Source organism: Chelon labrosus, assembly GCF_963514085.1.
Source record: "Chelon labrosus genome assembly, chromosome: 17".
NCBI classification, from domain to species: Eukaryota; Metazoa; Chordata; class Actinopteri; order Mugiliformes; family Mugilidae; genus Chelon; species Chelon labrosus.
The window spans coordinates 4,725,189-4,750,567 of record NC_140350.1 but is presented as its reverse complement, the minus strand read 5'-3'; the positions used below and the strand labels follow the sequence as shown (position 1 = coordinate 4,750,567).

Genomic DNA, 25,379 nt, shown 5'->3' with positions numbered 1-25,379 from the left:
TCTCAAGCAGCAGCAGATTATGGGCAAACCCAATTAGAGTAACACAATTCTCAGCATCAGGTACGTTTTGCCCTGAAGGTACTCTCTATGACCAATTAGGATTTGTCACGCAGCGAAAGCCGTAATATGGAGCAAAATGCAGCAAATCTCTGATAGAAGATTTAAACAGGTCTCACTTGTCATATTTAGTCTAAAATGAATAGGGAACAAACAAAGGATTATACTTCATGAGCCCCATGGATAAACATTTTGGTATTCATATCACATTAAGAAGGTGTGACAACTGTAAGACAGTGTGACGTGAATTACAATTTTGAGGCAAGATTCAGAAACATGTTTTTTTAATTCTTTTCCACAATATTCTACATGTGTATAGCGTAGAATGTATGTGAATATATGTACATTCATGTCAGCAAACATGTAAGTGAGCAATGCTGTATGACTTAAGGACTGCCTGATGTCACTTTGATCCCCCTTCTGAAGCGTTGAGTTTTTGTGCATTTGTTCAGTGTGGTTAAATATCTTGCTAAAGGACGGTATGTCCAATTACATGTATGTACTATTTAAATATACATTTTGTTTGCTATACTATCAAATTACAATCAAATCCTGAAATATAAATATATTTTCAATATAGTTACTGTCCGTTGTCTTAGAAATTGAGAAGGAGCACCATACACAGAAATGTATCCTATACCAGTGCAATATATTGAAGCCCTTTACTGTGGCATAGCTCTGTGTCTTTGATTCAGCACCATGGGACTGCAGGTTTCAAATAAATGAGATATCCTGTAGAATCCCGCCCCTGATAAAGGTATATCTTTCAGTGAGCCGTTGAGATGAGGGGGACATTTTCAAATGAATAGCTGCAGTATTACTAGGCTGAAGCTAGCTTATGCATGCTGCTGATGCATAAGACCAATTCAATGCAAATACTAAAAAAAAATAAAAACAGTTGTAGGGTACCTGAAGGACAGAACTCCCAATACGGTAAGTGCCTGCTGAGGCAAAATAACAGACTTTTAAAATGTCAGCTTGTCCCCTTGAGGAGACGGATAAAAGAGAAAGAAAAAAAAAAACAAGAAAAACTGTGGTTTTGTCATTTAATGTCACATGGGCTTGGCACAGCTTCACAAGGTTAACATGCCAGGGAATATCAATCAAGGGAACTTTGTGACTTCCTGTCACATCCATATACATCAAGCAGCAAGTGTCTGAAAGGCTTCACCAGAACTCATTCGCACTGTTCCAGAGGCAAATTACCGTCTACAGTACCTGCTAAGACTGTATACTTCACTCAGCGCAAAAGGCAATGGGACCCAATCAATTTCCACAGAGGAATATGAGGGTAACAGCAAGTGTGCAAGTGGATGTTATTATAGAATGATTATTCCCAAATTCAAGAGCAATATATCTTGTAAATCTGCACTGTGGAGAGAGTGGGAGATGGAAATCACTAAATAATGCACCACAGCCCTCATCTACAGTATTCCCCAACTATATTATTGACTAATCGAATAAATATATATATAAACTGAATGGATATCAGTGGGAAAAGTGATTTTCAGATCACTTTCGGAAGAAGACAGCTGAATTGTAAGGAATCCTGCATACTGCCATTGCTTGAGCACTATAGTATGACAAAAGGGGTAGAAATGGGAAGCAGATCAGTTATGGCACTGATATATATTTTCACATCTCATTTTATATGGCTGACTTCATAATGTTTAGTTATACATCTATATTATTACCCATAGACAGAGAGAGATAAAGGTGGAGATAATCAATTTTTGGAGAGACTACGAGTTGCAATTCCATGACAGGACTATTTCAATGAGTGTACAGTACTGTGTATTGTATGTTTAAAGCATAAGAGTTTCGACTTTTTGATCCAAATATCGCGTCAGTGATGTCGCTTGGGAGTATGATTTGCGAAGGAGTGGAATACCAGACTTAGATTATAATTTTCAAAGCAAACTGAAGGACTATAAGTTTCACTTTCTTGCCAAGAGTTTGATGGAAATACTGATATCTATATTATACATTTTACACTAATTAGCTTAACTTATTTAGCAATGTACTTCTTAGCAGGCATGAAGTAGATTTTGCTGGCTTCCTTTTCCTTTGTTTTATAGGATAAATAGCTCCTGTCCGTAACTATTGTTATACAGACTTGATAGTAATGTCAGTTTCTTCATCTAACCCTCAGTAAGATATTACATGTATTTATACAGCCAAACATGTCTAAGTATTCCTGAGATATGTGGGTTTGTGCATGTGGTCTGTGTCCACTGGAATAATGAAGTTATTTTAAATAGAAGTATACTGACATATTTTTGAGAGAAACTAAGAGTGAAAGTAATGTGCATTAACCTATACACAGTTTATACAACGTTATGCACCTTGACTTGATAGAATGAATGTTAACTGCCATCACAATCATAACTGCAAGTTACATGTGACATTGCCAGCCTTAATTGAGTCTAAGATCAATCTAATCAAGATAAAATAAAGTATCTTTTTATTATAGACTCGTTTACAGGAGATGGGTGGGCATGAAGGGGCAGAGGGGGGAAAAAATGTTTCTTTGCTAATGGGTTTTGTAATTGCACTGTTGCCTAGCAATTTTGAATGGTTCCTTGCCTTCACGTTCTAGCAGATTGTAAAGCACAAGGGTCCAAGTCTGCTTTGCTGTGTGAGTAATGCCCTTTGAACTTAATAAAAAAAAATACATTGGATCCTCATTTTAAACCCACATCCATTATTCTTATTATATACACATTAAATGAAGAGAGCTTCATAGAGTTCATATTAATTAATAACTTATTGTAAATATGCCAATTTAATAGTGTTACTGGCATCATAAACAAGTGAATAATATATTTTACTCCCCAACCATGTGTCATGGTGGATGAAGAGCAGTAATGTTGATTCTGCTGGTTCATCACAAGCCAGCTGAAGCGGCACATTCACTTAAGTAGTAATCACAGAGAAGGAGAAGTACTGCAGGGCTCCATACATCAAAAAGGACATGTATGAGGTCCAGAAAGATGGACCCACACATGCTGGGAGAAAAATGGAATAAGGGTGGAGTAGATGCGAGTCAGCAGCATGCCTGATAAGGCTGCATTTAAGGGACTGATATAATGCAGTAGAAATTGACATGTCACCATCAAATATCTCCTTGGGAAAACAAATAGAATGGATTACAGGGAGGGTGGTTCTATGGGAAACAGATCTACAGAACTTATGTGTAATTAGTTGAAGATTTACCGTAAAGCTGGTTAGTTCTACCCAAACAGAAAAGCAAACAGGCACTAAGTATAGCTCTGTACTCTGACGCTCACATTCTTCACGTACTTGACCTACTTTGCCTGTGCAACATAACAGATGTTGATACTTTGTTCACATTTATTCATATATTTATACATATATTTGAATTGTAAGTTGCTTCTTTTCCTTAATCAGTTTGAGTTTGACCTCATTTAAATGATGATATAGATGAATTTTCTTGTAGATAAATATACCATACTCAGTTTTGTTATATTGCTGGTGTGTTCAGCTTAGTTTAGACGGAGCTCATTTCAGTGTGATGTCTTGCCTACCTTTCTCTTCTTGAAGGCTTGTCGTGCCAGGTAACCTCTACAGGCAGCCTGGAACAGGGTTAGGTTGCGCTTGGTCTGCTCATCCCTCTGTTCCTCCAGTTTAGCCAAGGTGCCAGCTCTGAAGAACAACTAGAGCCAGAAACAATCATACACAAACACTTATTAGTAAAGGGTAAAGTTATTGTGAAGCCATTTCATTCTCCTGTTAGCCTAGAGGATTTTAGATTTGGTAGCCCTGCTTTAGTGTGAAGAACACCAGCAAAATTTAAACAGAAGTGAGTCTAAAAAAATAAATAAATGCACTAAAGCGTCTAATCAATAGGAAACAGAGTAATCCACAGACAAGTGAGTTTAAGAGATAAAGCTGTGGACAATGGGCCTTGTAAAATACAAGTAAACAGTCAGTAGAAAGCAGATCACGTCATGGCCTGTCTATACCTCACAGGGATTACGCACTGTCAAATATATTCACAAATGATGGCAGCAAGCTATTAAAATGGATGAAAGATGACAGAAAAACTGTCTCCACCCAAGGTTTTGAGGAACCTGTTTGTCTTCCATCAGATGCATGCAGTACCTTTTTAAATGAATGCAGCTATGCTGTTTTTAGACATGTGGCTATCACTAATGGCTTTTGAATCCACCGCTCTAAGGTTATTTGGGGTTGGCATAATTGGCATGCAAGCGAGACGCGTTGCTAAGACGCCACTGGAATGCTTTGTGAATGGCCAACTGTGCTCGTCTACATCTGAGCCCATTTCACACTCCAAAGTGTGGCACCATGTGAAGCTGCCTCCAAACCATTATCGTGTGTTTTAAAAGAGCCTTGCACAGCACATATCGAAGATCATAGGTTCCGCTGTTGTCCATTATTGTTTTCTTTGAATTCCTTCTTGGCTGATGGCCACTTTACAGCTGATAGGATTAGACCTTGGTTTCTAAGCGGTGTTTACTGTGATTTCCATACGGCCGGGGTGAAAAACAAAGAGGGGACATCAGTTGCGAGAATCTGCTGTAATGGCCTGAAAAGAAAGAGGGAGTTATGGTCACACAGTCACTCAGGGTGGAGACATGCCTCTTGGGTACCCACTGGCTAAAAGACTAGAAGGGACAAGGCTTGGCAACTCTCCAACAAAGGATGGCAAACAAACCTCAAAGAGGGACAGGTGTAATGAAAGACATACTTCCCCAGACAGCAAGTGTCATTCAAAAGAAAAAGAAGAGTTGTGTGCTGCAGCTCTGTTGCTAGAGTTTAAAGAGAAGAGAGCCTGGCAGAGATTTGCTGCAAAGGTTTATTCAAGACTTTTTAAGCAGTTTTTGTTTGAGATGTGGCAGCATTACTCACCCTACTCAGACCCATGTGGTAGCTGCTCTTCTCTAAATCCAAGGACTCCAGTAGCTCCTCCACCGCCTGGGTAAAGGCACACATGCACAAAAACATACACACATACTTAGTCTTCGAACAGCTGGATCCAGTGGGAACTTCTACTGACACTCCAACAGCTCAGTAGTCCACATTTCCCCTAAGTTGTCATGTTAAATTAATAGTACAATCCAGTTTCCCCTCTTCTCTCACATCCATTCCCAACTGGATTTTTGTTTTGAAACTATGACAGTAAGCACAGGAAAAGTTCCTTACAACCTCCAGAAACCAATTACAACTTGTCCCCCAGAATCCACCTGCTCCTGGCTTATTCATCATGACCCCCCGGTGTTCTTGGCTCGATTGAAGCTTTGAACACACACATCCTATGTAGAGGTACACCATCAGCCAGCCCGGAGCCTCTCCTCTCCCTGCCCATCAACCAGCCCGTCGTGTATACTGTAGGTGTATTGTTGTCTCAGCCTCTTCTCTCTACTTGAGCCTCTAGACTGAAAGACCACATCTAGATTACACCAGTAGAGGTTTTGCACAAATACTGAGGGGCTTTTGTTTGCCAGTGTTTCCACAGAAACTCAGCCCCAATACACCAACACAGGGGAAAAGAGCTATACTCTCTCTTAACCCCATTCTTTCACGCTCTCTCTCTCTCATTTCTGTGCAAAAACAAACTTTAGAGGCTTCTCTTGCAGTGGACCAGTGCACAGCACACGATTATTCACAGTTAACGTCTAAAGAATTAAACTCATACCAGGCTTTAAAATCAGGGTTCATGAATTTAAAACAAAGTGGAAGAGCACCAGTTCTGTCAGATTAACTGTGAAAACCCTGGCAGCTAGTCTGCAATGCTCAGGTCACAAAAATGATATTTTAAGTGCATGTAGTTTAATGTTATTGTTTTGGCTTTTGATTGCAGGGAAGTACTTTCTAAGCCACAATACTCCTCTGGTTCTTTCACAGGAGTGATGAAGTTAAGTTGATTAGGTCATTAGCTATTGCTCTGATGAAGGTTTATTTCTCTGTCAGCTGGCTGCTGACAAATCAGGGGCAGATGTAATGAAGCTGCCTCTTCACAACATTAATCTTCACTGAGCTTGGCCACTGGCAGAGCCGTACTCTTTACACCCTCTCTCCCTGATTGACTTACTCTCTTCTCGTCCTTCACTATATAATTCCTCCCATGCTTCTTGCCGAGGTGTGGTGCCAGCACATCAAAGCGTCGTCGAAACTCTGAGAACACCATGTGATCAGGGTAACCTGTGAAAGTCAAGATAATATTATACTCCACACATATTTGTAGAGTGCAATCATTATTTTGAGGTGACCCCAGGAATAAAAATAAAGATTTTCATCATTTTCTTTTCAAGCACACATTGGCAAAAGGATTGCATTTCTATACTGGTCCTAAGTATGAGATTTAGGCAGCTACCTCACCTTGCCTGTAGATCCGCAGAGCATCGAGCAGCTTGGATCCACGCATCTGAGCGCGGAGCAAGGCTACATCTAGCTGCATTAAGCTGGGATCTCCACTCTCCCCTTGGGCCTCACTCTCTCCTCCTTTGAACATGGATCCACTCAGAGCCTTGAGGGCATCTGCCTTGGGCAATATGCAGTGAACAAAATGAATCCTGGACCTCCGCACCATGTCAAGGAGAGCATCCTGGAGAAGACAGAGCAAGGTTAGGGACTGGCTGGAACAAGTCAACAGTTAATGCAGCATCTTCCCATAGCTACACATTCAAAGGCTTAACAACCACATTCTCTACATTCCTTAGATTTTTATTTCATAAGTATCCATTACATCTATGATTTATTCTATAAAATGCAAGAGTTCATCATACAAGACTTACTTTGCAACCTTGGAACACAAATGATAAATGATTTAATCGTGTCAATATTTGAAGCCTACACTTAGTACAGTATGTGTTACTGTAACTCTATACTACATGCTGTATAAGTTTAAATATGCAAATTTGGAAATAAAATTAATGATCCAGTAATGTTTCACTGAACATACAGTACTCCAGGGATCAATGCTCTTTTCATGCAATAGCTTTGGAAGCAAAAGCAGCAGCAGAGCCTGTCTCTCTAACAACAGGCTTAATATAATTTTCTCTGGCTGCAGTCCTACCACTGGCCTTTATCTCATCACTTTTCTTTTAAGCTGTATTAAGGAATTTGTGGATGGTATAAGGCCTAAAGTAGATTTCAAAGTAATTTACAGCTTTCCATATTAACGTCCCCAAATACACATCTAGCTCACTGCTGTTGATGTTTTGACATTTAGAGTTAACAGTGGACAAACGCATTAAGTTTGACAAGCTGTTTTTTTCCCCCTCCTCTCCTCTCACCACTTGAAGCTTTATTTGGATGCACAAGGACTTCTTCTTGATAGCTGCAACCCCTGTGGTGAAGGTCTTCCTCATGCTGGTAGCCCGTCGCAACGACAGCTGGGAAGCACCTTCTAAGCCTGCAATGGAACCGGACAAGACAGTGGCTCCCCCTGCTCGGCTCATGAACAACGAGCTGATGATCTTCCTGCAACAGATACGGGGTCTCAGAATGATATTTTCTTTTAATTTACTAATATTTCAAATCCACGTCACCAATGATGAGACTCCGGCTGAATTGGTGAGACTTACTTCTGGGAGTCCTTCAAGAGGCTTGCAGCATTGGTAGAGGCAGGATTCTGCTTAGCGTAGTTCAGCCACCCACCGACATCGTACTCTACCCATTCAGTCCCGTGACTGTGACCGAGCAGGAAGTGATTTTCTTTTTCACTCTTCAACAGGAAAGTGTGACCTGATGTAAAAATAGGATTCACTGTTAGAATCCTAGGCTCATGATATTAGCATAAGCAGGGATATGACAAAAATAAACTATCCTTCGTGGGGGTTAAGGTATATATTTATATAGTGCGCATGAAGAACAACTAGCAGATTTATCATGTCCTGATTACTCGCGTTTGGGCATTGTCACAAATCTATGTAATCTTAAAAGATGCAGGGATAGCGACAGACAGTCTGTTCCAAGCGTATCTAGTTGTTCATGGACCATATTAGTCTGTCCTGGTAGCTTGAGTGTGAAATGTTTAGAGCCATCTATGTATTGTCATAAATGATGCAACAATCTGCCTCAGGCATGACATGGAAGACCATCAAAGAGATATTACTGATAAAACAAACAGGAAAATTAAAAATGTGCCCTATGCAACTGAATGGGAAGCCTCCAGCTGTTGTTTTAAAGGCCTTAAATGACAAGAAATTTCTTGCACAAACATTTTCTTGCACTTGCAGATTAACCGATTTCAATTTAGAAGACAAAGGTCAAAGATCAGGGTCATTGCAAACTCAGAATTCATGTTTTTGGCCATATTTCAAGAATGTGTATATTAATATAGAATAGGAAAAAAAAATATGATTAGACTGCTTTAAAGTCTGCACACAGTGTATCTACTACATATATGAGTCTGAACAGACATAGACGTGAAGAGCAGCTCAAGCAGTTTGTGGAGGCATGAACTCACAATGCAGTAACTGAGTTCAGCTGTGGAAATGTTTAAAAGCTTTAACTTTGACAAGTTTTCTCAAGGTTGCCAACTATACACATGGAAAATACAGTATTTCTGTGACTTATCTACAGCACACAATGCTTGTGTGAAATCTATTGTGTGATCCTTCACCATGACACAATAAAGCCTACTATGACACAAAGGGAGAGTAGTCGGTAAAGTGCTGTGAAGTGTTTCAAAACACTTAACAGCATATAGTAAAAATTTTATAGAGAGCTATAGCAAAAGTTGGTATATACTCTGAAGACAAGACCAAGGAACTATTTTGCTCTCACACATTGAACGTAATAAGGAGTTCCGCTACAACTGAAATGAAAGATGGCAGCACTATTAATATTAATATATGATTTTTCAGATTAATTATTCATATCAGTTGTTTTCTCAGAACGATCCATCCATTTAAAGACCATTAAATGCTTGTGTGACTCCTTGCCTTTACTCTCGCCCTCAGCAGGTCCATAGTAGCTAAAGAGACGTCCCAAAAGTGTTTCCTCTGATCCCTCAGGCTGCAGTGCTTCCTCCTCCATCAGCCACAACAGGCCCCGTGCTTCATCTGTTCGAACTGTTCGTACCTGTCAAATGAACATGAATAAACACATACACATATCAAAGGTCATACACCGATCAGCCACAACATTAAAACCACTGACAGGAGAAGTAAATATCATTGACCATACTGTGACAATTCAATGTTCTGCTTTTGGACCTGGCATTCATGTGGATGTTACTTAGACATGTACCACCCACCAAGACCAGACCAGACACCCCCACCCCGACACTCCTTGATGGCAGCAGCCATCCCCAGCAGGATGCAGCCTGACACAGGCACACACACAAAAACGGTTTAGGAACAACTAAAAAAACATGAAGAACAGCACAAGGTGTTGACCGGGCCTCTAAATTCACTAGATCCCAAACCGATCAAGTATCTGTGGGATGATCCACAGAGGCCCCTCCCCTCAGGGGGAAGGCCCCCACTAACAACATTCTGTTGCCAGACACCACAGGACACCCTCAGAAGGCCAATGTCCATTCTCTGATGAGTCACAACTGTTTTGGAGGCACAAGGGAGACCTACACAATATTAGGAAGGTGGTCTTAAATGTTCAGTTTTACCTTCATTCCTACTTTGCATTTTACCTCTTTCATGCTCTTTACCATCGGCTCTGCCTAAAAAAGACTTTGCTTTAGCAAGCGTTGCACAAACCACCTTGCCACAAGGACATTTAGCTTGTTTTAGCTGCTTAATGGGAGCACACTGATGAATCAGAGTATATTTAAAGCTTTACTATTTATCTGCCTCTGGGGTACAAAAAAACCCCCAATAACTGCTTTTGAAAATTTGCGAGAATGATCCTTCAAATGCTGCTTGTTGGCCTCTGCAGCCAGTGTTTCATTAAATATTAGCTGTTCTCCTTAAAAGTAGTTCGCTGTATGTTTTCCCAGACTGAGAAACTTGTGACAGGCCTGATAATAATATTAGCAGTGGAAATTAAAGTTTCAAAAGTTTATAATGTCCCTGTGTCCCTCAGCAGTTAGTCATAGTGTCATCAGTTTAGCTTTTACCAAAAACTAGAATGAATATGAAGACTGCATTGTTTCATCTTAAAATTTTACTAAATAAAATAGAAATAGTCTTGAGTGGTAGACTTTTAGCTAAAAGAGTCTAAGAGTCTACTCTTTTAGCTAAAAGTCTCTACATTAAGGTAGGTACTGTAGCTTGTTTAGCATGGACAATGTCTGAATCCATCGTGGAAACCAAGCCTTAGGAATCAAACCAACAAAACCAAAAACTGTTTTAGCAGCTATCAGGAAGATGCACTAGAGACATCCTTATCAGCAGTGCACACCACACTGACTGCAAATACAACAGAGGGTGTCCGTTTGGAGGAGACATATGACAACTCTTGGCTTGCAGTGAATTGAGCATTAAGGCCGTTTGTGATAACAGACATCTGAGCTACAACAAGAAAAAAACACCATCTGTAAGTGGAAAAAAATCGGTGATCAAACTGTTTCTTCTCTCTAAGCAGCAGATCTTTGGAACGGACTTTAGAAATGACTTCTGAATCTGTGTGTTGTTTTTTTCACCCTTTGATTTTAGCGTGATGCACTACAGTTCGCTGCTTCTGATGACATTCCCATTTGAGTGAGGACCCCTTAAAAAGTAAAAACGCTCAAACCAAACGTATTGGAATTATAGCAAAGTGATCTATGACTCTCTAAACTCTGCCATTTCTGTTTCCATGGTGCAGATCATAGGCTGCAAAGGCCAAACATTGATTTTCTCTCTTCAAGTCGATTCTCTAACCTTTCTTTTCTTGCTGCTACCCTCCGTTTCTAGCCTCTGCCAAACAAAAGTAGCATAAAGAAAACTTTCTTTCTTAATTCACTGTTAAATAAAAACAAAACAAAAACAAAAACAAAAAAAACAGGGTACCCAGAGACCATTATGTGAAAATAGATCATGAAAGGCGTGCAAGTCCCTTAGGTGTTTTGATAGGTATTCAAAGACAAGTTATTACATAAATACCAGCTATTCGTGCATAAGAAAAAATAAGTGTTGGGGGTGCCGTACAATATTAAAAGAAAAATGAAGACAACAGAGACAAGAAAACACTGGACTTACCAGTGCTTGGCTTGAGGCCTGGTCTACCACTGCCACAGACAGAGATGTGCTGGGTTCTGTGTCATCTAAAGAAAGCTCTATGTTCTCCTGGAGGATGACAGACAAGCAGATTGACACACTCTTATATGACTTGTGAGGATGAGAATATGAAATGATTCTTATTATTGAACACGAACAACAGAAACACAGGTCAGGTACAAAATAGTTGGTGTATATACAAACAAACAAAAGAGTATAATATTAAGGATGACCTTTACATCAAGGGAACAGGAAATAAGGAATAAAGACAAACACAAAAATCATAATTTTCTGTGATAAACATAAGTGGTGTTTTTTTTAGGATGAAGTTTTTGAGAGTCTTTCAGGGATTGAAATCTAGTTGATGACAGCCCACCAGAAATTCTGGAATCCAGGCATAATATTATCCTATAGCCATAAATATATATCTTTTTTCAAGGAGATCCTAATGCACTTGAAAGGGGAAAGTAGATGATGAGGAAACAGTTCTTCCGAGTGTGTAAGAGATAGATATGTCACCGCGTTTCTTTGACTAACGACCCTGTCCCTTTGAGAGAACTCAGTTTCTGTTTTGATCACGGCTCCTGTCCCAGAAAAAAAAAAAAAAAAAAAAGATTAAAAAGTCACAACACGTGAAATGTGCCTGAAGTGGTGTGCTATTCATTTTATGATATCCTGTAAGTCCAATGTAGCCCTGATCTCATGAGCCCATGAAGACATGGCCTCCAAGGGGCCCTGTCTCTTGGAAGCCAACATCACAACGTGGAAATTTACTACAAAGACTCGTAATTTGAGCTGCAATAACTAAACTTTAAATTAATTTAAAAAATGAATTGGCAACTATTTTTATGTTAATTAATTCAGTCATATTTCAAGTAAAATACTAAACTTCAAGGGGAATTATTGCTTTTTATCGTCATATAGGGTAGATAAACTAGCATATTATTAATAATAACAGATTAAGATTAAAGACTGGACTGCAGTCTTAAATTGGATTGTTCAATATATTTTAGATTGTGGTTAGCACTGACGCCTCACAGCAAGAAGGTTCTGGGTTCAATTCCATCTGGGCCCTTTCTGTGTGGAGTTTGCATGTTCTCTCCAGGTACTCCAGCTTCCTCCCACCGTCCAAAGACATGCTCGTTAGGTTCACTGGTGATTCTAAATTGGTCGTAGGTGTGCATGTGAGTGTGAATGGTTGTCTGTCTCTCTGTGCTAGCCCTGTGATAGACTGGAGACCTGCCCAGGGTGTACCCCGCCTCTTGCCCAGTGACAGCTGGGATAGGCTCCAGTCCCCCGCGACCCTCCAGAGGACAAGCAGTTACAGAAAATGTATGAACGAACGAATATATATTTTAGAATCATTACATTATAATTAATCAATACTGATTTGATACTCATACGTTGTAGCCCTGTTTCTAAGCATCTATGAACCATGCACCTACTAAAGGCCATATTTCCAAAATATATGCATAATGAAGTGAAAAACTAAAACCCTAAGCATATTAGATGTAAGGAAAAGCAAAAATCCCAACAAATACAGCATCTACAATATCTGCCATTTACCTTGACTGTTTTTCTCTAAGTGTAAATGCTAAAATTTAATTAATGTTGTAGATGACAACATTTCTGAGATGAAGTGGAAATTAACACTAATTTACCTTCACAGTTCGCAATGACAAACTGCAGGCTGCATTTTAAATGGCTGGAAATGTTGGCAGCACTAATAGTGTGGCCGTGACAGATGCCAGTGCTCTAGTTCACTGTGAGGGCGAAGCAGCCAAAATGATTTTTGTTCTCTGCCGTTGAGAGTTAATATGCAGAGGGAAAAAAAACTATCCAAACAGCTACAGCATTTAATTCATTAAGCATAAAGAATATGCCTGTTGTATGTATCACAGCTTAACCTGCCTGACACTTTCATTGTTAATGCTGTACGGTTTTAAATGAGTTTGACCCAGTTTACAATGACAGTTTCACAGCTTCTTATATTTTCAAGATGTTCTGACAAGAGAGAATTACACTACGCAGATTTATGCAGTGCTTCATTTCGCTCCAATTCCCTTTCTCCTAGGCAGAGGATGTGGGTGGGAGAGTGGGTGGGAAATCCCAGTATCCCTGTTCACAGTATTAAAGTAATATGATCAGGATGTCTGGTTAACTTTAGTGTGCTATTAGCTGTATTTTCAATGAGACATTTCTGGGATTAGAGTGTGGACAGCTAGAATGGATTCATTTATTTGTTGGTACTAAAAGAAAATCTCTATTATTTGTCCTTGAATATCTTAAATCCTTGGGGATGACTGAGCCCAGTTACTATGGTCCAGCATTTCTAGGCAGAACTTAAAGGAGGACAGAAGAAGAATAGTTCCTTCATCAGGGAACAGCATCAAGGCTGTGCAGCTGGGCGTGTCTCCCGAAGGCAGCTGTGAGTGACTCCACTTTGATCTCAGCAGAAGAGGTGAAGACTGGCATCACTAATGAGAAGGTCTAACACATGAACTAGTCTGTCTTGTCACAGCTTGTGACAGGTGGGACGGATTCTCTATCTGATATATGAACACATACACTATTGGAGTTGATATATCTGAGAGAAGGCAGGCAGCAAACGGAGAGAGAGAAAGTCTTAGAAGGAAGACGGAGGCAGTGAGAATGAGGCTGTATGTATGCACAGCGCATTATACTCCACATGTCCTTACCTCTTTGTATCTTTCCAACTCCTGAACAAACGTACGCTGGTAGAAGAGGGTCTGCAGCCGTTCTTGAGTGTAGTTGTGGTATAGGTCCTCAAAGGTTGCGCCGCAGTCGCGCTTGGCCAGCCTGGGGTTTTGAAAACCTGGAGTGTCCACGATGAGCAGAGAGCACAGGGAGTGCTGGCTGGATTTCAAGGCCCTTAAGCGCACAGGGAAAACACAAACACACATACATGTAAACATTAGCATTGCAATACTGACGCAGCTTTTTTATCGATTAGATTCAGTGCATAGCCCCTGGCTTTGACCTTTTATCTCCCCACCACATCCACTATTTTAACCACCCATAACATAATCTTCCTTTTATCCTTTAACCTAAATAACCAAGCAATAAAGATAGAATAGCCCAGCATTAATTGATCAACCCATTAAACCTATTAAAACTAACACAATTATATAAGCTGTGTTTAAGCTCAAATTATGGTGGTATAAATTAATTGCCAAAAAATAGAAATGTATAAGAAAATGCATTTAAAATTTTGATTCATGAAATGATGCATGAGGTATCAACACATTTCAATTATATGATGATTAATATGATATGTCAATTTGAGTGTGATACTAACCGGTTTATTAAAGAAATGAGGATAGTGAAGAGTTCAGAGTAAAGTGCAGATGCCATGGCCTCTAAGCACTCCATGGCTGTAGCTTTGGATCCTGCATAAAAAGCAGCCAGACACAATAAATCAGTAACAGCAAACTCAAAATATCTCATCATCAAATAGAACTAGATGAATTAGAAGAATGGAATAGTTTTGAGCTGTAAAATCTAGAGGTATGGTGTAAAAGGTAGCATCATTTTAGTATGCTATGCCCACAGGCGTAGTGTCGCCAAACTGGGACTGAACTGTTTTTTACAAAGTTGTGTCATGTAGGACTCAGGTGTTTTGAAAATGGTCAGATCAAACAGCGCATTCTCATGTCTGTGCCCAGCGGCACTGGCCACCTGTTAAGCTCTTCTAATTTATTCCACTATCACACAAAATAGTGACTTTATGTCACTCAGGAGAAGTTTTCGCATTTGTGCACACATCTACGTGTGAGAGTAGATACAGGGAAGGTTAAACACCGGTCATTCCTGTCCATCCTGCATGTGATAGACATTTAACTGTATCCCCCTGCCCTTCAAAATGTCTTGCAGTCTGGATGGAAGTCAGAAAACCCGTACATGTGAAAAATCAATGTGAGGCAATTATGATTTCAAGGACAATGAATGAAGAGTGGATCCAAAATTGCTTGTCCCGACATAGTGTGTCTACTTATCTGTCAACAGCCATTGTAAAGCTGCAGTATTCATTACTAAGATAAGCATTACTTTCTCCCGTGCATGCAATTTCCCTCAGGTGATGAGCAAAGGCGTACGAGTGTGCTTGTGTATATGTGTGTAGAAACAGAGGGGGCAAGACAAAGAGAAAAAGAGAGAGAGTGTGTGTGTGTGTGTGTGTGTGTGTGGAGGGGGGATGTCGGGGGGACTGTGAGGAATGAAGACCATGTTGGTGAATGTGGTCTGCGGAGTACCTGCATCTGCTGTGCCATTTTCGTCAGAAGCCTGGCGGATGGTGCTGGCTCTGGGCAGGGTGCCCTTGGCCTGGTGCTTGAAGATGGAGGAGGAGAGTTCCTCCAGGGTGCAGCCCAGCAGGTAGGCTGCCTTCTGGGCCCACTCATGACGTGCAAATTGTTTCCTGCCAGCTGAGACACGTGCATAAAAACCTCCATTAGCCCCTCTAACAGCTATTCCAGGCGTATGGTAGCTTTGTGACAAGCCCGTCTCTGACAGGGTAGGATTATGGTCTCTGGTCAAGCTGACACTGACACATGCACTAAAAGCATGTTCACAATCTTGGCAGATTGTTGAAAAAAAAGGTCTATTCACTGGCTTCTACGCGTAAAAGCTTCAATTGTTTAATGCTGAAAACATGTCTGTGAAGCTGAAGTGATAATTGCTCCTTTTTATCTTCTTGAGAATGAAAGCAACACTTATTAGGAGACACAATTCATTTATTTATGTAAAGACAGACTTCGATTGGGGAACACAAGTTTCTCTTTAATCTAGTAACTGAGTGAAAGAAACATGTAGATATGAGGGCAAATTTCAGTTTTAATCCACCATGAAGTGGTATCTTCTAAGACTTAAGAGAGAAACTGGGGGATTTCACACAGAGAGGAGTGGGCTCTATCTGTTACATCAGTGCGGCAGAAGCCTTTCATACTGCTTATAATGATAAGTAGGATGGTTGTAAAGACATTTAAATATTTGCTTTGATAGATTGTTGACACCACAATTATTTAAATTCAACTAAAACATGAAAAAGATGGAAATGGACAACTGGAACGGAATATTATTATATCAGTGTATGACACTTAAAGATTAGAAAAATATATCTGACAAGTGCAGATAGAAAAATGCTTCCCACTGTGAGTTTGGATAAGTGTTGATTTTACAGTAAACAGCCAAGCAGGTTCATTTCAGGTGGTCCCTTTAATTAGTTGTGAGAGATTAGAGATCATTGCTGCCCTCTTGTGTTACATAATGAAGCTGCACTGCCAGTAAACACAACTTTACATAGCCTTTAATATTAGATATAAAACTAAAAAAACAAATTCAGCCCTGGGAACAAGTGCGTTTGTTAATAGCGTGGAGTATTTTCACAAATAAATGTAATATTCTCGGAGGTAGGGAGAAAAAAACTAAAACACCATCAATGTGTCTACTCCTCCGCACCCATAAGAATTGCTGTGTGTTTAACAGAAGGAGAACAGAACTCCAAAATTCATCCACTAATTTGCAGATCACAACAGAGTCGTTTAGTGTCTGTATTCCCAATAACAGACAATACTCCTGGATGATTTTTTTAAAACTAGTCCTTCATGATGTTATACTGCCATCTAAAAGATTAGTAGCCAGCTGGAGGCGATCACTGAAAAGAATTTGGCAAGCTATTGTGCAAGTGACTGGCAATTACAGTGCAGACAGTAAGGGAAGAGAGAACAAACATAACAAAAACACTAAATGTGGTGCCACTCTCACTGCTACCATACATTCCTTGTGGTTTGAATGATGCCTTGTGTTCTTGTGTTCTCTTATGTTAGTTAATTGATTTGCATTGTTTTAAAAAATAAGGCTAAAATGTGATTGCAAGATCAAGTATCTTTACTGCATTTGGACATTTTTATAAATATGCTCATCAAAGACAGTTTTATAATTTATTGAAAGAATATTAAATTTAAATATACAGTGCAAATATGTTTAAATCTCAGTTTGAAAGGGACATAATAATCGAATATTTGAAAAGCCTTTTACTTATTCTAAAGTATAAAATACACTGCCTGGCCAAAAAAAAAAAGTCACCACCAAAAAAAGCTCACACACTCTAATATTTTGTTGAACTGCCTTTAGCTTTGATTACAGCACTCATTCACTGTGGCATTGTTTCGATAAGCTTTTGCAATGTCACAAGATTTATTTCCATCCAGTGTTGCATTCATTTTTCACCAAATTCTTATATTGATGATGGGAGAGTCTGGCCACTGCGCAAAGCCTTCTCCATCACATCCCAAAGATTCTCAGTGGGGTTAAGGTCTGGACTCAGTGGTGGCCAATCCCTGTGTGAAAATTATGTCTCATACTCCCTGAACCATTCTTTCACAATTTGAGCCCAATGAATCCTGTCAATGTCATCTTGGAATATGCCCGCACCATCAGGGAAGAAAAAATGCATTGATGGAATAACCTGGTCATTCAGTATATTGAGGTAGTCAGCTGACCTCATTCTTTGGATACATAATGTTGCTGAACCTGGAAATCTGGACTCATCAGACCACATGACCTTTCTTTTTGTTCAGTCCCAATCCCTTGAGTTCCCTTCTCATTGTACGTGTGGAAATGCTCTTACTTTCACTATTAAACATAGCTCTGAGTTCTACTGTTGTTTTTCTTCGATTTGATTTCACCAAGTGATCGCCAATCATGATCAATCAGGATTTTCTTCCGACCACATTTCTTCATCAAAGACGATGGTTCCCCACTATCCTTCCAGTTTTTAATAATGTGTTGGACAGTTCTTAACCCAATTTTAGTAGTTTCTTCAATCTCCTTAGATGTGTTCTCTGCTTGATGCATTCCAATGAGTTGATCTTTCTCAAACAGACTAACATCTTTTCCACGTCCACAGGATGTGTCTTTGGACATGGTTGTTTAAGAAATGAGAAGCTACTCACTGCATCAGTTGGAGTTAAATAATTTGTTGACAGCTGAAAGAGACTCATACCTATTTTCTTAGTTGAATCCAGGTGGTGACTTTTCTTTGGTCAGGCAGTGTATAAGTAATACTTCAGCGATAATACAAATCTTTCTGATGGCCTTTGGTAAAAAAAAAAAAAACACTGAATTTTAAAATGAAAGTCAAATGCTAATGAGAGGGAGTTATATTACTTAAAAGGAAAATAACAACCTCTAACAAAACAGCTTCAGACAGAAACACAGCCTTGTGTTTACGATGTCTGCTGTTCCCATTAGTCTAATAATGCATTGTTATGACAAGATAAATGTTTGTCAAGTCTAAGGTTGAAATGAGAGTTGTTTTTTTATCCTTGCTCTGTTAAATGCTTCTTTAAACAAGGCTCAGTTAGTTTGCCAGTGGTTCCAGTTGCTCTAGCACAAACAGTTACCTGTGTATTTAATATTCTCATTCACTGAGGAATAATAAGATAGATCTGACAGAGCTTCCGATCTAACAGAAAAGATACAACGTATCAATTCATACTGTAAAGCCATGATAAACCTGTAAAAAGAAGTCTCGAATGATTTCAAGTGCTGTCAGTTCTAAAGCATACACTTCGCTGTAATGACCTAAATATTTTGAGGTGTAGATCAGTGCAGCTCAGTCTAACAATCTGTGCACTGTGCAACATCTTTTAAAGTGCAGATGCATAATTCAGTTATCGGGATTACATCTGCCTTGCATCACACAGAAGATGTTACCAACTGTGAGATAATGCAGGCTTGACATCTGTCACATTACATAAAGTGGAATTAAAACTGTTTTGGCTAACAAGGGTAATTTTTTGACATTGGCCTTGTTTTTCATGCACTGGAGTATGAGTTAGGATAAACTTTGACATCTTTGTTATTGGTACGAGTTGTGAATAGCATTATCAACACCAATAAAATATGCAGCAATCTTACCCTTGGTAGCTCCTGCAGACCCAAGATGGTAGATGGCCCCAAGGACTAGCCAGAGGGCCCTCTGCTCATCAGCACTGATACCCAGAACCTTCATGGCTGCTTGTAGCTTGGAAAACTGCTGGGAGGCCCGTTGCTTATCCTCAGCCTGTTAGATTGATAAACAGGCTGCTAAAAGTATATATATATATATATATTGTGCTTGTACAAAACCAAGCCCAGTAACAAGTTGCATCTACCTTAGTCTGTGGCATGATTCCAAATGCATTGTTTTCAGCAAAGTGGTTAAGGTGCAGTTCAGTTCTGATGGAGAAATGAAAAACAACACAGAAGATATCAAAGACCACAGTCTTACGACTAATGGGGAAACTGGTAGAAGTCTCCAAGAGCAGCCATTTATCATTCCGTTATATCTATGTAATAAATCCTGAGCCCAACGGTGGGGTATTGTGATTTTAATTGGCATGAGAGTATTAATTCCGACCTCAGAGAGCTATCAACTCCAGCCATCAGGTAGTAAAAGACATTAAAAGTGGACTCTCCCTCTGGTCTTCTTGTCACCCTCATCTTCTCCAGAAGCATGGTCTGCAACAGAGCAGGATATTAAAATGACAGAAAAAAACATTATCACATTAACTACTGTGTACTAACAAAGAGTCTTGGAGTTTGGTGATAATCACTGTCTGAGATGAAAGCAGGCATGCATAAGGATGAGATACACCAGTTGAGCACCACTGACCAACTGTGTTTATTTGTACCTGGATAGAAGCAGAGGTCACCAGGCCTGCCTGGTCAAAGTCCAAGGAAACAATATGGGAGAAGCGACTTGCATTTCCATTCATACAGGTAGAAGCATTCCCAAAAGCCTCCAAAACGGAATAGACTGCCTGCCATTTCTCTGCTACAGACAAACAAAGAGAAACACTGCTATATCAGGGGATCATTACATCAGCAACAACATTTACTTATCCTTTCCAACCTACTGGAGAAGGTTTTGTTGGTGCTTCCAGCAATATTAATCAGATACTGGATGATGTGTTGACAGTTAGTGGTCTTGCCACTTCCACTCTTGCCCAGCAAGACGATGGACTGATCTTGGCGAGTGGTCAGGAGGTTCCTATAGGCAGCTTGTGCCATGCTGTAAATGTGAGGAGCAGTGTCCTCCCTTCTGCAGCCCTTGAACATTTGCATCACCTGGAAAGAAAACAAAAGGACAAGGAGGGACATGAGAACAAAATCATAAAGACTATTATACAACAAACACACTGTATTTAACACATAAATCACTTACTATCGTTATAAAACACCATACCCCTGCCTATTGTACTCCATAAGAGATGTGTGATTAAATGTGCAAGCTGCAGCCTACCTTCTCAGAATACATCGAAGGGGCGCTAATGGGGTTAATGACCACCATGTTGGGCCCAGCGTGGGTGTGCACCAGGTTACTGCCATACCGCTGTCGCAGGGAGTGCATCACACTCGACTCATTCAGATACTGCAGAGAGGCCAGGTCCTCCACTCGGTCAAACATGGGCGGGTTTGCCTAGAGTTCAAAGTCAGAAGCGGTCACATTCTCACCCCGGTGTCAGCCGTAATTGATGAGGTTCAGAGTTGATTTGATGATTAAATACCTTCTCCACATCGTCTTCATCCACATCCAATAAAGATCCGTCACTCTCCAGGCGGATTTTCACCTTCCCCTCTGCCAGACTGCCTGTCTCTGTCTTCAGGAGAGTTGCTGTATCGCCACAAAGTGTGAGAGTTAATTTATTGTGACGCATGATCTCAACCTAAGTGCAAAAGCCTCACCTTATCTTACATGTCTGATAATGTGTGGCAGTTTTAGCCCTTTTAATAATGCCGGAGATTTATTAAAACTTAACACACATTCACTGTTGAAATCATGGTTAGTCTAATTAAATGTAGCCTAAGGTAAATTTGAGTTATCTGCTCAGATGCCCTCCTTTAACATTTCAAAAGCATTTTCTATGCTTCAAACACCCATTTATAGATGGGAGATCACATATCACCCAGAAACCAATAAACTAGCTCTGAATAGAGAAGGAGTGGCATATCTGATCTAGAATAATAAGTTATAAACACATTTTCCATCATCCGTATTGGCTATCATAATTTATACAGATATTCATATACAAAAGTTTTACTAACCCAAAGAGAATCCATCCTTGTGGACAAGCCATACTTTCTCTGTGTTGTACCAGGCTTTCTCTGCTGTTATCTGCTCCTCAGTCTTTCCCTGTATCAGAAAAATTTGTCTAAGCAATTACTGTTGAATCATTGATTATTAAATCATATAACTGCATAATGGACTTCCAGATGGATGCCACAAATGAGATTTTCACAAGCACTAATTAACTTATAGTTCACATTCACATGAGACGAGGGGAACTCGGGCTTCTTTCAGTGCAAATACATGCAGGCTTTTGTGAGTGCTTGAATGTTTTCATATTTCCCCTCCTGTGTGTTTGTCCACTGCACCAGCAGCCCTCCACATAAGAACCAGAGTTCCCAAAATATTAGAGTTCATCACAACCACGTACATCACATACACAAAAATACATGAAAAAAAGAGTAACCGCAGCAAACAACCGCACCACCTAATGCAAGTCAAGTGTTTAGAGAGACTCATGCATGGAAACATACAATTTAGATTGGACATGCAATCAAGCTAACATATTAAACATTGGACAGCTTGAGATGTGAGGTCGATGCATAGTGATGAACACAAATTGAGAATGTGGCACTTCTATTATTTTACTCAAAAACACTCAACACGGATAGGGCTAGAGGGAGGGTAAATCCCGGAATTTCTAGGTGGTGAAACACTCTCAATAACACACACCTTTACTGGTTTGTCACACACATAAACCACAAAACAGACATCACTCTGAACCATGCAACCAGAATTACAACCAGTTGTAGCTATGGTCAGACCTGAGTTGCAGCTGAGTGTGCTGCCTGAAGGATGGCCACAGGGTCCTCAACAGGCTTGGACTGGAGAAGAAAATACCAGTCTTTTTAGCTTTTTAACTGCACTTCCTTACAGTATGATTGAAACAATGCAAAATATGGCATGGTGAAAAATGTATTAGAAGGTCAAAATATATTATGAGGAAAACATATAATAAACAGTACTACAGCAATAATCCAACAGAAAGCCAAGCAATCCTTGATGAGTCACTCCTTCACCAGAAGATAATTGCTGTATGAATGCATTAATGAGCAGGGTTACAAGGTGCATAGAAGTACATTGTGTGGGTTGGGAGGCAGTAAACAAACTCATGCTCTGTCATATTAACATTCACAGTTAACAATATCATACAGAAAAGGTAGCATAATATAAGATACAACAATATCTAGTATCATTGCATGCAAAGTCACTGACATTTCAATGTAGCACTCATTTGATTTGAAATGCCAGTTAAGCAAACCCAGAAAGTTTACACTGGCATATGACTACAATATAACCTCAGTATCTTGGTGTAATTATGCAAAGCAAGCCACAATACCATTATACAGATGCAGGACGCAACGAGTCCAGTGTCAGTTAAATACAGCATTGGAAAGTGAATCTTGTTGAGACTCTCTAATCCAACTTTATTAACCACAGACTGATGTCCCATTAGAAAGAAAGCAGCCTGGGGGTCAAAGACAAGCACACAGGCATAGACAAAGTAGGGCACAGAGGGGTCAGTAGAAGAGAACAAGTTTAGACTCCAGAACTCTACAGCCGAGGGAGTGCAGCGTGCCCACGGTCAGACAGGCTGTACCTGAGAAGATTTGTGGCCTCTGGCACGCTAGCCATGCAAACAGCAAAGTGGACCGCAGCAAGTCAGGATCCAGTGACCCACGGAAAAGCAAAGTCAGAGATTTAGGACATAGTTTGAGACAACAGGAGATCAGAGCAAGGTACAAAAATAAGTGAATTCCAGTGCTCTGGACCACAGAGATAGAACTAGAGATTGGAAGATAGTCACCACCATCTTACTCAGGGAACAATACACACAGGAACAGTGTAGAGGCTTTCAAGCCTTACAGGTGTCAGATTCTTCATTGAGGTTAATGTTGAGTAGTGACCAATATGTGATCTATGACATAATAATATTACATCTGGTTTAAATCTAAAGCAAATTATTACAAAAAAAAGATGTAGACACTATGTGGAAGGTAATTCTTGCTAACTCACATTTCCTCATTTCCTGGATCTTTTTCCCTAGTAAGATGGTGACGATAGGATATTGTCATACAGGAGTTTAGGTTCTGTCTGCTGTTCTATATTGATAGCTCTAAATCTTGAGAAAACAAGTAACAATTCAGTGCTATATAATCCAACACTGCCAAAACAATCACACAACGCACTGTCATACAATAGGTGCCCCTCTGACCCTGACAAGCACATAATTAAATCAGTTTGAACATGAAGAAGTCAATTTGCCAGAAACACAAAGCATAAGCTGACCATTGTCAAACATGCACAAGTCAACAACAAAAGTAAAGGGATTCATGCTCTATTCTTTTCTGAAGTGTAGTGCCAATCAATGATGTACCAGACAATACAGATAGCATTCATGTATCTACACCTGGAAACGAAAGGAGGCTTAATCTCTATGTTCTCCTGGAAAGAATCTCCATACTTTAGTATGAGTCTAGACTTCTTTGGTCTTGAAGGGTCAACTTTCACAGAAGGCAATAAGGAAGGGGACCTTTAGATTTGGTAATTGCCAGTAAGACTCCTTCGGACAGTCCAATGAGGACTTTAGCAATTTCTGGACAAAGCCCCCTCTATATGTGTAAAAAAGCAGTTCACACAGGCTAGTCACTGTATATGCCTTGGTAAAGCATGTGGGATGCAAATCAAACAAGCTAAAGTAGAAAAACGTTACATCATTGCCATTGACAGTGAAGATCCTCTTTACACGGTTATGGTCTTCCTCAGAGGGAACCAGCTGTGCGACCTGCAATTGGATAGCAGGACCAGCAACACCCAAGAAGTGGCCGGAAATTAAACTCAGTGATCCAGAGGCAATTCCTAGGACTGTCAACTTTAGACAAACTTAAAACTGAGTAGGCACAAACAAGCATTCCATGAAAACAGAAAACTGAAAAAAGTGTTGTGCTTTTGAATGTGAGAAACACACACGTGTACCTTTGCAGCAAGAGACACACACCTGTTCATTTTTTGCAGAGTGGGCATTGGGCAGTGCAACAGGGGCCGCAGGGGGGGCAGAGGTCTCCTTCTTTATGTGAATATTCACAAACACACAGAAAAACATGCACACACAGAGAGATGGAATTTACATGGCAAGATGATGATGATGATGATGACAATTATCTTTTAGCGTGACGTATTTATTTTGGAGTATAGCGTACATTCCGTTTTACTCATCCGGAAATTACAGCCATCTTCAAGACATATTTGTTCCAACTAATTTAATTTCCCAGTTAATTCAATCAGGAAATGGGGAAGGCAAAGTGACTATTAAAGAAAATTGGATCATTAAGCGCTGCAGCAAAATAATAATTGTTCAAGGCTTCTCTTCGTCAATAGCTGTTTAGACAACAGTCTGTTGCAAATTTCTTGAAAGTAATTAAATAATTATGCACTATGCTGCAGCTGGATCTGAAAATCTAAAAATAGCACATGAAATGAAACCATCACACGTTCTATGATATTGTCTTACAACTGTATAAAGGTTTGGTACACATCTACTTAGTTTACTTTATATACTTGCTTCAGGTTATATTTGTAATTGGGTTTAAGTGGAAAACTTTCAGTTAATCACAATAAATGCATCACTTCCGATTGATTGTTTAATATTATTTTACAGTAAATTAAAGTAGGGTTTTTGCAGTACTAGATTCAATTTCACTTTTGCACCATGGATGAGCTGTGCCACTGTAAACTACAAAAGGACACATTTTGTTGCACTGTCCACGCTCCAGTGACAGCAGAAAGTCAAATCTCTGGACAGCACAAACAGCCAGTGATGCCAAGTCACACATAAATTTATAAGTGCGGCTGACATCGCATTCCTGCCCTCAATATTTGAAAACAAAATCTCTCCCAAGAGAGGTTAAAAACGCAATATCCACAGCAAAAATACCAGGTGCATCTCCAAAATCAAATCCCTCGCTCTTCCACAAACTACCCAGCAGTTTTCTCATGGCCTGCTGACAGACAGAATGCCAAAGAAACTAAATAACAGGATCAAAAAA

General features: G+C 39.8%; 1 protein-coding gene across 1 annotated transcript in view; it reads right to left on the bottom strand.

The window, feature by feature from the left end:
• LOC311502643 (unconventional myosin-XVIIIa-like) overlaps positions 1-25,379 on the bottom strand; it is a 55,751-nt gene that overhangs the window by 19,822 nt on the left and 10,550 nt on the right. Inside the window, exons 2-20 of the mRNA XM_084564968.1 lie at positions 21,312-21,399; positions 20,774-20,880; positions 20,509-20,685; positions 20,123-20,333; positions 19,898-20,040; positions 19,624-19,724; positions 19,379-19,442; positions 19,143-19,287; positions 15,476-15,646; positions 14,524-14,614; positions 13,904-14,096; positions 11,187-11,273; positions 8,991-9,129; positions 7,629-7,788; positions 7,338-7,524; positions 6,421-6,646; positions 6,134-6,243; positions 4,951-5,016; positions 3,606-3,734 (exon numbers count right to left, since the gene is read on the bottom strand). Of these exons, the coding sequence (XP_084421094.1) occupies positions 3,606-3,734; positions 4,951-5,016; positions 6,134-6,243; positions 6,421-6,646; positions 7,338-7,524; positions 7,629-7,788; positions 8,991-9,129; positions 11,187-11,273; positions 13,904-14,096; positions 14,524-14,614; positions 15,476-15,646; positions 19,143-19,287; positions 19,379-19,442; positions 19,624-19,724; positions 19,898-20,040; positions 20,123-20,333; positions 20,509-20,685; positions 20,774-20,880; positions 21,312-21,399 (2,595 nt within the window). The remainder of the gene's footprint in view (positions 1-3,605; positions 3,735-4,950; positions 5,017-6,133; positions 6,244-6,420; positions 6,647-7,337; positions 7,525-7,628; positions 7,789-8,990; positions 9,130-11,186; positions 11,274-13,903; positions 14,097-14,523; positions 14,615-15,475; positions 15,647-19,142; positions 19,288-19,378; positions 19,443-19,623; positions 19,725-19,897; positions 20,041-20,122; positions 20,334-20,508; positions 20,686-20,773; positions 20,881-21,311; positions 21,400-25,379) is intronic.